The sequence below is a fragment of the Morone saxatilis genome, unplaced genomic scaffold (genome assembly GCF_004916995.1).
Source record: "Morone saxatilis isolate NCDOM2014 unplaced genomic scaffold, NCSU_SB_2.0 Contig5, whole genome shotgun sequence".
Lineage (NCBI taxonomy): Eukaryota > Metazoa > Chordata > Actinopteri > Moronidae > Morone > Morone saxatilis.
The window spans coordinates 17,612,364-17,625,955 of record NW_023340095.1 but is presented as its reverse complement, the minus strand read 5'-3'; the positions used below and the strand labels follow the sequence as shown (position 1 = coordinate 17,625,955).

Sequence of the window (13,592 nt, the reverse complement as noted above, 5' to 3'; positions counted from 1 at the left end):
CCTGAAACACAGCATGGAAGCTTTTCCACCAGGCTGAGTATTAGTTATCTGTTAATTTAGCAGATTCAGTGTCTTAAATTAGTTTTAGCCTTTTATGATATGTAAATACATTTTTTGTTTCTCAGTAGTAAATAATATGATGCAGAGATCATACGTGAGACATTCAAATCATGAGTGAACAAAAGAAACATAATCTCCTTCTGTATTTTTTTGGCATGTGACTGTTTATTTTGTGTAGCTATGGAAACACATTGAGTTTCTGTGATAGTGATGGGAGAGAGTTCAAGGACGGGGTTGGCTCATATCAACCCCCCGAGGGAGGTAGTGATATTAGTGGTGGGGTTGTGAGAGAAAGATGGGGAGGCTCCCAACATCTCTCTCTGGGTTGAGAAACCTCCCCCCATGGGCGAGGGTGCAAGGCCAGTGTCTCTCAAAACACAGACAATGCAGACACAGAAAGTAAGTGCATGGTCGCACAGAGACTTACTGCGATGCGAAGCAGGGTCCCTTTGACGGCCGCCCATCGGTCTTGCCGGCGATCAATGACAAGGATGAAGCCCACGTCTGTCGAGGACAAACTGGAACACACAGAGAGGCAACATGTTCAACACAGTGGTCTATTGTACCCAGCTAGGTGGTTCTTGAGTGAGCAGAGCTTGATTAAACAACATAGTGAATGGTGAGAGGAGATCACACACACTGCATTCTAGTCTGGAGGGCCACAGAGAGTCATTAGCGGATTGTAAAATAAAAGTACCAAAGTTTGTACTACTTTTAACGACAGAAAAGTCCTACGAAAAAAAGAAAACACAAGAGCTCAAAAAGAAAAAAAGACAAAAACATAAATTTTTAGTTTTCCTTTGCCGTGTGCACAGTGAAATAGTAGAGAACCTCAATAATTGTTCACAGCTCGTTATTCTGCTATACTGCTCTTTATCTTCTTTAGACAGCTGGTGTAGTCCATGAAAGGAGATGCTGTGAAACACCTCCAGATTTCCTGGCCATCAGCCTCCAGCCCCCAGTTATCTCTCTTCACCCTCCTTCCCCTGCTGTCCTCTCTGGTCCCAGGAGAAAGGAGGGCTGTATGGTTTACACAACACCAACAATCAATGAGAGTCGCCTGTGCAGCTCACCGGCAGACTCCCCATGTGCATACTTGAAAACATGATGCACCTACAGGAGGTGCACCTCAGCAGGACCTTTCATGTAGAAATATCCAAGTAATCCTCAAGTATTTGCTTTTATCTCCACCATTCTGAAACTAGTAACTGCATTAAAAAGTAGTCCTTGGGACAATAAGGACAAAATAAAAACACTGGAGATGAGGATGTGTCTCAGAGGTAGATCCCAGGGATGTGCTGTTTGAAGGAAAGGGAGCCAAATGCTTAAAACCATCACAGCATGCAGCCTGCCCCCGCTGCATTGCATCTTTCGGCCATCCAATGAGACACTCTGAGCTTCTGGGACACAAGCCTATCACAGGATGGTTGCAGAGTGATGAGCAGCTCTGGTAGCCATTCAGCAGATCTTTACAGATGTGGGGGGGAGGGGCAGGCGCAAAAGGATGCCACTGTCAAGCACGAGGGTTTCATTTATTAGGAAAATACATAATGTTTATCTGTCTGCCTCTCTGCTTTCTCTCACTGTAACATTTACATTCATCGTGGCACTGCACTGTTTTCTGTACTTTCCCTCCCCTTTCATCTTTTCCTATTCTCTTCCTCCATCATACCCACTTGTCTGCGCTCAATCATATACACAGACTCTCACAGCCACTTGGGCTTTCGAAGCACAAACTGCTTTACATCTCAGCTGCAGAGGAGGAGGAGGAGAAGGAGAGCAGGAGAGTGGGACAAGAGCTTTTTTCTGCCTCAAAGACATTTACGGCTGATGAGATGAGAGGGTGGTTTATGGTGAAGAACCAGCACCTGAGGCTGAGAAAGGAAAACCAGAAGAAGACAATGAAATGGCTCAAAGCGTGTTGTGTTTGTCAGATGACTAGCTATCGCTTATGTCCCATTTTATATCGGAAAATATTATATCGGAAATATTATAATATTGGATCCGTTTTTTTAATTTTGTTGAGAATATGCATGTATATATGCAGTTGAGCAAACCACAGCACATTTTCACAGATGTATACAAAAATATCAATGTTGATTGAGTGTATTATACTCTTTTTGCTTCTGAAAGAAGTTACTTTGAATTGATACATTTTTTTGAGCAGTTACCAGTTTGTATTGTACACAGACACAGTCTCACATATAAATAGTTTAAATTCAAATATTCATTGCCTGGTGATGTTACTGCTGCACATGCTTGAGTGTCCTTATAATAATTGGATTTCTCAGGACAAAGTGTTAAGCTCTGAGTTGTGAAAAATCTTTGCCTGATGGCAATGCAGTGATGAGGGAAATTTGCTGCATGAACGCATATGCAGATATAGAAATACACATACTGCTACACCCCCACCACCACTCCCTCTCTTCTGTAGTACTGAGCGAAGCATTGAAAGTGACTGCTTGTGTATAAGGGCACTGGTATATTAAATTAAAAACAGATTAAATAGCCACGAGTGCAGAATGTTTAAATTCTGGGATCTTACTGTCAACTGTAACTCTTTAACATAAGACCAATCAGCAAAACTAGATCCATGCGTAGATGCATTTGCAAAGGAGAGATAAAAAGAGAGAGATGGGAACATGGTCTGACAACGGGAGTGTGTGTGTTTATAGATGCAAAGCTTAAAGTAAATGGCTTAGCATCCATAAAACCATGTGAGTATAGAATTAACATTAGAAATTATGTCTGTCATTAATATTGATCCAAAGGTATTTGTTTGAAACTAGCAGCAGCTGTTCAAGGACATAATACAGTTAGTAGGACATTGGCCTCTGGCTGTGGACTGTGTGTCCTGTCGGAGTGTCGGTCCCTCAGGTTGCTCGAGCCATCTGCCCCTGTACGCTCAACAGCTTGAGGCTCAACACTATGTCACCCCTGTGGAACCTCAACACTCAGACTATGAAGGAGATAAATTTAGACAGCCAAAATGGATGATTAAATAGGATTTGTTTAGAAGTTAACAGTAAAGTAAAGTAAAGAACATTTGTAAATTTTCATCCTGACTGAAATAAAAACTGTTTCCGTCAAGATGAAATAGGCTGGGCTTGAAGATTAAAAATTAATTAAGCAGACTGGTTCAAAAGTACCTGACATGAAAAAGTCTATACTGACAAATTACACATGTATGCTTTCATACAGACGTGAACAGGTGTTCGTGTCAATTCATTACACACTTACTCCAGAACACAGCTCTGCTCAGCTGTCCGTATGCATTATTCAGATTCAAACAGTCAGAATCACTGCAGTTTCTATTTTTACGCACTTTGCCCGTCCAGGCACAATGAAGGAGGAGTGGGACAGCCAGGGGGAGAGCTAATTCAAGAAACTGCAAGACTGAATTGTGAGGAAAATATTTTAAAAAAAATGAAAATTTACTGGAAATGGCACATGAGATGGTTTTCTGGAGGAATAGTAGAAGTAACTGATGGTTTCATACATTCCCCATCCCCCCTTGTATAATGTGGTCTATTCTTGTGTACAAAGACAATCTGCAGAAATCTATTAAAGACCCTGGATTATCAATTTGCTATGTTATTAGAATAAAGGAATAAAGGAATCACCCTTCCTTTACAGACATTCAATAATTCTGACTGTCTCATCCACTGCACAACTCCTCTGCAGCCTACAGCTTTATGCAGTGAAACTGTTACTAGGTATCCACTGCCACCTACTGGCAGACTTCATACACAAAGGGATGAGGCATCTTCACAAACTCAATTTTCATCTCTGTTGCCTCTGAGACTTCATTACATGCATCTATTTAGGGCAACTTGACCTGCAAGAAACCCCAAGAACATGCAAAGTCCACACAGAAAAGATTTAAGAGTGGGTGGTGTTACAAAAGTGAGGAATAAGGATAGAAGAGGTAAGAAAGTGGGTGTGAAAACATGTAAACAACATGCAACAATCTCAGGTTTGTGTGTTTGCATTTTTGTATGTATATACCGGCCAGTGAGGGACTTTACCTGGGAACACTAGTTAGGTAGGTCAGCACGTTGTGAAACTCTCTCTCTGTGATCTCTCCAAATGCAGGGAATTCTGGGAACACAATGATTGGGCTGCCATTGTCTCCTCTACCTCCTAGAAAATAGTCAAAAAGAGGAACATTGATACTTTCCACATAGATATATAGGAATTACAGTATATAAGAATGCTTTGTACCTCTTTTTGGAATGTTGGGTATCAGTATAGCACTCAAAATATAGGCAAGTGTTAATATGAGGCTGACAAAACCATTTAAACTTATCATAGCTTTCAGTCTGACAAGGAGACATGTCTTTTTAATGTATTAAAGTTAGGAATAGAGCACTGAGGAAGACGAAACTGTGGCCACGTGGGGGCACTGATAATAAAGCTGTATTGGTGATGACTGGAGGCTGTACAAAAATAACTGCAATATCCATCATAACAAATGATATGGTCTCATAGCCCTCCATTTTAAAACAATAAACAAACCCACATAATAATAAATAATAATAATAAATCAATTTCTTTAATACTACTACTACTAATAATAATATAATAATAAATTGCATTATTTTAAAATTACTAGGATTTTGAAATAAGAAATCTGTCAAAATATGAAAAAGGGACTCCATTACCTTGGAGACCCTGGTTTCAAATCATGAGCATCTCTATTTAATTCCTGACTCAATAAGCTTTACCATCTCTAGTAATTAATCTGCTTCCTCTGGACTGTGTGGGTGTGGTTTGATCAGATTTGATTGACAGTGGTCTAAGAACCATCAATAGATACTGATTTTAATATTTTTAAATCCTGATTGGTTCACAGAGGTATGTGACATCCCTTTTTTCTGACAAAGCTCCGCCCCTTCAAACCAGTGACAAGAGCACAGAAGATACAGAAATACATGAGAAATAACCAAAACTGTTGTGAAAGTATGTTTATGTAAGACCCCATCGCTCATAGCAAGAAGCTGATGTGTTTTGAGGAGCTTTAATAAATTCCATTTTTACACAACTACTAAAGATGGAATAAAAAGTGAAAGAAGAAATGAGAGAAAAGGAGAAGAAACATCTCTTCTGCTATGTTTGTACACAAATGATCAGTGTGGACACCAACACATTCGATCTCACTTCTCATACACGCACACACACACACATTCCCTGTGTGGAACAGCTGCTCTATCAGCGCATGTGACTGGAATATCAATCTGTCTGCCTTTTCTTCTCTCATCGCTATAGCAACAGCAAGTGCATGGTCATGGTTTCAACGTCTGCTTAGATCGTTGTCTGCAAAATGGTTCCCAACCTCAGCCACAAGGTCACCACGGGCAGCCTTTACAGTACTGTAGGAATTAATGGATATAATAGGTGTCACAAATATCTGGCAGTCTCTGTAAAAGATGCCCCAAACATCATGAAAAGACACAGGTGGAGATAAAAATGTTTATCATAAATTGGACATGCAGAGGCAGGAAATAAAATTCAAATTAGGTAACAGTATAAGGTAACAGTAGCAACAAGGCAGTGGGTATCTGAACCAAAACCTGACACAGAGTGAAGAGGAAGGTGACATTTGAATTGCAAATCATAACTGCCAGGAGGAAACAGTTCACGTTATAAGTGGAGTGGTTAAAATATAAATCATCCCTAGGATGGCAGACATGGGAAAGATGATAAGTGGTGTGCTAATGAAGCAATAAACTGACAGACAGAATATCCATCCATACAGTACAAAATACAGATAGTCAGACAGAGAAAGATAGAGAAGTGTCACCTGAAAGGAAGGCAAACTGCCTCTTGAGATCAGGAGTGATGTCAGCAGCACGGAGGGGACTGGTGTCCAGCTGCATGATCTCATCTGGAGAAAAGACAGAAATGCAAATATTAGGGACATCAGAGCTGAAGATGTATAGCTTTCTTTAATTGCCGTGGTTATAACATCAGTTCCATCTGGCACCATCCACACACGCACAACTAATATAGGAAATATGCTTTGCTGCACGTAACATATAGAGGCAGGGTAAAATCTTGACTTCAGTACATATTTCCAAGAAATGGAGACTTGCTGTTAGATCCCTATAGATCTGTTCTGTTGTAGATAACATACAGTACTGAAGAAAATGTACATGCTTCGCCCGTCCCCTTTCTTCTCCTTTACAGCTCTCCATCCCCCATAGACTCCCTTCATAAGGATTAAAATAATTAGATTTAAGGTTCATTATCCCAGTAAGAGATGGAGATTCTGGCTATCCTAGGGATCAAACTGGAGGTTGGGCCACAGATACTTATATAGCAGCTCATATAGCATAAAATAACATTAGTCAGCGACTTTATGGCCAGGTAACAGACTGTTTACCTTTATATATTATTACATGTTAGGCATTGTAACAGTAATGTGAAAAAAATAGAGTATATTCACATTGCAGTCTCAGTGGTAAGACCAAGCAAATATAGATATTTACTGAAAAGAACATGGAAAAGAAGTAGGTTACACTGAGAAACAGCTGTCTGCCAGCTGCTAGGGCTCATGAATATGTAATAAACATAATCAGTCTCTCTACAGTATACAGCGTATATGCATTGACTTGTATTCAAGGAATTTCTAAATATTGCTTGTTGAATGAAAACTGGCCACAGTTCAACTTGAAAATGAGACCTGCGAAAGGGCAAAACACATCAATAAAGGAAAATTGGAAAGTGCAGTTCTTTCCTGCAGGATTATAATGTTACAGCTTTGCTCTCACACACGCTCCATGTTTACATAAGCTAAAAAGGTACACATCATATTAGCTTACATTTTATAAGGTAATTACAATTCACAAAATTCACTTTATGGTCTGCTGCTGTGAAAATGTGTCTGTTTACATTTGTAAGTAGTAAGTGTATATCATCCTCAAAACACACACATCACCCCTTTCTTCTGATATCCCAGAAGGAAACTAAATCTATACGGTTTGTGCTGTTTCATCAGCTTCGTGTTTCATTGAGCTAAACTACTCTAAGTAATCGGATACATTATGGTCAGATACTGCTGTAAGATAAAGTAAGGTATATTTGGGTATACAATCATTTGTGTTATAGGCTACTCCGCAGAAGAGGACCCGCTCCCTCAGGTGATTACACACTAATGAAAACACACTTATGAATATTATATTCCAGATATAGATCCTCCTAAATGTTACACATTGGACCTTTAAGATGACTTCTATCAGGGCAACTCAACAGTATGAATATCAGAACCTGAACAACAATTGCCAAGTTACTGGCCACATTTGCCAAGCGGATCTTTTAAGATATATTTTATAACTGGTTCCAGCCAGTATGTCATTACAGCTAAGAGACCACATCTCTAGACAGAGACTCTGGCCTCTTCAGCTCGTCATTAGTTTTCCATTTTCTATATAAAAGCACTTCCAGCCCACTAAAATGCCCAGGGGTAGAGAGCAGTCGTTCTTCTGCATGCAAAACCAAAATTCAGTTATTTTAAAAATGCATGAGAGCCTCTCTAGCATCTACAAAACTGATGATACTGTGCTTAAGTTAAAAATAGAGTGGATGCATGAAAATCCAAGTGGAAAATGAAAAGGAGGGGCATCTAGTGACCAGAAAAGCCGGTGAATTACGGGAAGGGAGTGTCTCACAATGACAAGATCCTGTAAATATGCTTTCAAACATAGACTGGTAAGTCAACGTAATAGTACAGAGCAATGTTGACTTTTCATTACAGTCTCAGTGACTTTGTTTGCTCTGTTTACTGAGGCAAAACATCACTGACATCCTGGAAAATGTCTAATTGTCAGTGCCTTCCTGGAGAATTTTTAATCTTTTTATTTATTATTTGTAAAGTGCATAACCATTCATTTTAAAAAATATATGTATATACAAATGTTATAGCTTTTATAGTTTTTATATTAGTTTAGGGAAAGGACTCACAGTTTTTACCTTTGAATTTAAATTTGTTATACTACCATTACAAATAGTCCCCTTACATACAAATACATTTCTGTCCCCCTCATTTGTTTTATCTGATTATTGAGTCTCAACTCTACAAAATCAAAGACCAATCAACGATTATACAAAAAAACATAGTCCCAAAGAAATAAGGATATCAACAACTAGACTGGCAAGCTGTAGTTGAATAAACAGTCTGTGGCACCCTACCTGCCCTGTGACATCAGGCTCAGAGCCAGGCCAAAACATCCACATCATAAAAAAATATCCATCACGGAAGTCATTCCTCTCTTCATCCTGTATGTTATCGTGACTGTCTGTCTTTGCAGGCACAGTCTTTTGACTCTGAAACCTCCTCTGAGTCCAGTTTAAACCAACCAAGGAGGCTTGTTGTTACTCTTTGTTTGGCAATGAGACCTATCAGGTGACTTGGCCTTAGGGTATCAGTACACTGACATTATTTGCTTGCTTTTTATCTCTCTCTCTCTCTCCTCTCTCTTCTCTCTCTAAAAACACACACAGCCACACACACACACACACAACACACACACACACAAACTGACAAACTGTTTGGGGACAGAATTCATTCAAGTATGTCGTCTGTCTGGCATTTTCAGTCTCCTGCTTTCTTTAAACCTTTTTCATTTGAGACCAGCTGGTGCCATGCTTGTTGTGTCAAAACAACATCAATCCAAAGATTTTAGCTAATCGGGGAACTTAAAGGATCATACCAGTGTTTTTGTATGTGCAAGTCCGTTCATTACTGTAAATCACAATTATCTTACACTTTACACTACTGTTGTCCATTTTACATTGCACATCACATGATTTAAGGTTGCTTTTCTACCTTCATGTACCTGTAAGGGGTACTTTATGTTAATAACAGTGTGTACGGCAACACAAAATTGTGAGTAGTGACTAAGGAATGAATGAGGATAGAGGACTCTTCAGTAGATCACACTAAGTTACCAGAGAACAGACCGGGAGATACTATTAATGAACAATTAGGTAATGATTAATTCATAAATATCTATGAAACGACCTACTGACCACTTTTTTCAGGTCTGTGTGGGTGTGGTCTAATCACATAAGCAAACAACCCCTGAAACTGTGATCGGACTTTGACCAATTCACCTCAAACCGACGAGAAGAGCACCGACGAAACAGCATTAACAGTAAACTCTCCGTTTATGTAGGAGCAGAGCCCATCGCTAAAAGTATGAAGCTGATTAATAAAATTTGTTTTTAGCACGTTTAAGGTAATGACATCACTATGAGAATAACGGTGACGTCACAACATGTTTGCCAAGCTTATGACATCACAAATGCCTAAAGCAGGTGGTTTTAAATCTTGCGGGACAGCAGGAGGCCGCTGAGGTGACGCATAGATTGAGGTGCTATTCAATTACACTCAATCTGTTTCCTCCTCTCCTCCACTGGGAATGTATGTGATACGGAAATGGTTGCACTAGTCCATTATAAATTAAAAGCCTACCTGTAGCTGGACAAACATTATTGATCGTGCGCTCCACGGTCTGTGCCAGTTTTTGTTATAAATTTGGAAAAAATATCTGACCTTAGAACCAAATTTGTTTTGTCTCTTTTATTCTTACCAGACCTATAGGGAATAGAGTACTCCGTATCAGCCTTTTCCCCTATTGATTGGATACTATTTCTGACACCTGCGTTTAAAAGATATTGATTAGGTACGACTGACGGATATCTACAGAAGTTAGTTGAGACACAGCTTCCTTTTCCTCTTTTCTTTCAATTTAACCTCAAGCAAGGGTGTGCACACCAAAATGGTGTTCAAAAGAAGTCAGGCAAGTGGAAATGAGACTAGATAAATGACCATATGTGTGATGTTTGTAACTTGGTAAAGCAGTTTTGCCATGTTGATAATGGCCACTCACTGCCTGAGGACACAACACTCAGAGGCACTCACACACTCCTCGTGGAATCAAGTTCACACAGAAACCTCTGTCAGTTTCCACTTTCTGAACTCACTTATTCAACCAGCTACACCTTGCCCCCAGCAACTCCCACACATATCAAATCAAAAACCAACCCCCCACCCAGGCCAGCAATAGCTGTACTTTGTTTCCAGAAAGGGGCTACTGTTACTGAAAAACCCCCTCCTGGAAGGTTTAAGTTTCTGTCACTTTTTACAGTCACTTTTGGGTCACATTTTCTCCTCCTTTCTTCCTATTACTTTCAATACTTCCCCATACTTCTACTCATAGTTCACACAGTATTATACAATTGTTAACAGACCCTCTGGCAATTAGAATGGGAGAAGATGAGTTTCAGATACTACTTTATTTCTCATGAAAGAGAACAGATAGTGAAACTACTCTTTTCTAATCTCATGTCCAGTCATCAGCAAGTATCGGTGATGTCAGTATAATATTAGAAAAAATTCCATTATCCATGTATTGTTGTCTCTGAGGTGGTCTAAATAAAACTCAGTCTGTGTATATTGACACACACAGGCCACATCCTCCCAACAGGAAAACAAGAATTATGAAGCTCATTGAAAAAAATAGCTCAAATTACTTTTGGTGTTTGTGTTTCTCATATTTGTCTGCATTGTATGACATGGTAGATAATTAGAAGATACCAAAATAATTGTTGTTTTAACCTCACAATAAAAAATGACAAATGGAAATCTTTCCTTGCTATACAAACTACAATAATTTAATTAAACCATTGCTTATGAGAATATATACAAACCTTGAAAAAACATTGTTCCAACATCCTCTAGTAAACACACATACATACCACCTGCTGGTTGAGGCGCTAATGTTCTTTAAAAGGCTTAACGATGGGGATTAGTGTCCACTCACGCTCACGTTTGTGGGTGACGAGTCAAACATTAGTGGGTCAGAGTCACACACCTGGACTGCCTGCCACTACTGACCACAGATTAAACAGGACTAGAGCAGAAGCCTGAAACCCTGGTTCATCAGGCCAGAACGAGTGGAACAAAACAAGAAAACATAAAACTGTTGAAAAAAGTGGGTTATTTGCTTGTTAATGACTTAGAAATAACTCTTTCACCCCAACTTTTTTTGTGGTCCCACAATGCTCTTTCACAAGAAAGCCCAAATTATTCTATAAAATATTTTGTACTGTGAGTAGTGAGTGCACAGTTGGGGGTAAAGAGCAGAGAATGGGGTGTGCACCCACAAACAGAGAGATGGGGGAGGGCAACAAGTGGGGATAAGGGGCTTACAGTCATGGTCATAGAGTGACAGAGACAAAGCAAAGCACTAAATAGGGCTGAGCAGTGACAGATGAGTCCCTAATATCAAGAAGGAAGCCAAGGGGTGACAGGGTTCAGATGAGGGTTAAACAGGGTTAAGGTGATGGTTAACAATTATGCTGCTGTGCTGGGTCTTCAGTAACACAGTGGCCTCTTCTCTAAGCTCATCAAAACATGTTTATTAATACATTTACCCATGGTACTGTATACTAAATATAGTGCAGTAATGCATCACTGTTGATCATTATCACAATGCTATCTATACCAAACGCCACATTCATACACAAAACAGGACACAGATGATCTAATTCCTCTGTGAATTACATGTTTTTTATTTTCTTCATCTGCTTGCTATAGATTCTCAAAAACAAACATCAGGTGAAAGCAAAGGTAGAGGGGCAGGTGAACTCAAACAGAAGAGGGCAGGTGGGGGATGTGCTGGTAAAATATCAGAACCAAATTGTGGTTAATATAATACAGGGGTAAACTGCCCATAACACAAAATACTGTAAATACAGCACGGTGAAAGAAAGACTGTGACAAGGGAATAATTGTTTTGTGATGCATGCATAAAAAAGATGAGAGAACATGATAAAACAACCGACACCTACCACACAGCCACTGGCAGTAGCGAGAAAATCTGTAGTATGTTTGCACCTCCTCCAGAGAGATCCGTACATGATCCCCACTCTCCTCCACTGGCCACAAACATACATCCAACGTTCCCTCCATCTCCTCCTCTTTGACATCTTCAGTTTTATCGTCCATCTCTACTCCTCTCTCTGACCCTGAATCAGCCTCTGTCTCACGTTCCTCTTGAGTTTGACTCCGTCCATCTCCTCCTGGACTTTCACTCCCCTCTCTTTGCTCAGCACTAGTAAACAGAGAATCTCCGTGTCCTGTTATCACAAACCAGTCCAGCTCCTCTCTATCTGCACTGACCTGTCCAGCTAAACTCAGTTCTGAGTCCACTTCAAAGCAAAATCCAGAGTCTAACTCGACCTCAACATCCTCCTCCATCAAAAAGTCAGAATCTGCCATCTCCTCTCCTCCCATCGTTCTGTCCCAGTCTACTTCTGGTTCGCGCCTCTCCTGCAACACCTGTTCCATGCACCTCTGCAAAAGGTATCACCTTAACAATTTCCCTCTCATTCTGACTTCAGCTTTCACCAGACTCCACATTCAGCCTCTCGCTCTCTGTCAGGCTGCAGGTGCTCTACAGCCCGCAGCACGTCACTCAGTAACTGTGAGGACTTCCTATTGCAACCTCAGGTTACGTTTCCTGCAGACAAAAGCTACAGTGTAGCACTCTACCCCACCCTCCCTGCTCACGCAGCCACTCTTATCCCTCCCCTAAAAGGACAATTACCTGACCCCTCCCGGTTGAAAAACAAAGCCTCCAACCTGCTAATGTATGACTTTGTCTGACCTCTCAAAGGGATTCAGTTCGGATTCTGTAAGACTTGTCAGAAACAGAAAAAAGTCATGCATGTTTTTATGTCATGCCATGTTGTATCACAGTGGTTAAGTAGGAAATGCAGCTCCCAGCCCTTTGCACAGTGCTCATTTACCTAGTTTAACAAAGGTCTGGCTCCTCATCTGCCTTATCTCAGGAGATGTGGACCAAAAGTACAAAGCCTCCATTCTGACCAGCCCATTCAAACACTGCCTGCATCCCCATTTAACCATTCACAGACTATATCTATTCAAAGACCCTATTCTTGTTTACACCACTCAAAAGACTCCATTCTTACAAACTCACTGAAAGACTCAATTCTAATAAGACCTCTCAAAGACAGACACTGTTTCTTAACAGAATGTGGCAATTTAGATTCCATTTCAATGAGTTGTATAAAAGATATAATTCAACCAAAACAAGCTAATAGACACCATTCTGTCTCCTGATCTAGCCATTAATACAAGTTCAGTGTGCTGAATGGTTTGGGCGAGAGATGTTGATTGTGTTAAGTGTCCGTACATGTATGCTTGCATGTGTGTGTGCATGTGTAAGAATGCTTGCATCTGTGTGTGTGTCTGTTGTGGGTGTTGTGAGTGGGTGGGGCATTGTGTTTAACACACGTGTTTGCTCTATGGCCAAGGGCATGCACAAGGTTATCAGTGTCGTAAACCTTCAGAGATAAATACGACAGCCATTAGTCTGCAGAAGTGCACAGCTCAAAGTGAACAAGAGGGTCAAACAAAGGGACAGAGTGCTGATCAATTCACAGTGTGAGTCAGACGTTTACTTTAACTCATAGATTTATGGGGGTCATCCCTATGTTCCCCG

General features: G+C 40.3%; 1 protein-coding gene across 4 annotated transcripts in view; it reads right to left on the bottom strand.

Annotated features, from left to right (window-relative positions):
* The window catches only part of mcf2lb (mcf.2 cell line derived transforming sequence-like b), a 36,034-nt gene that overhangs the window by 15,920 nt on the left and 6,522 nt on the right, over positions 1-13,592 (bottom strand). For all 4 annotated transcript variants that reach the window (XM_035677272.1, XM_035677269.1, XM_035677270.1 and 1 more), the window contains exons 2-4: positions 5,864-5,947; positions 4,089-4,203; positions 488-578 (exon numbers count right to left, since the gene is read on the bottom strand). In XM_035677272.1, coding sequence (XP_035533165.1) covers positions 488-578; positions 4,089-4,203; positions 5,864-5,947 — 290 coding nt within the window. The remainder of the gene's footprint in view (positions 1-487; positions 579-4,088; positions 4,204-5,863; positions 5,948-13,592) is intronic.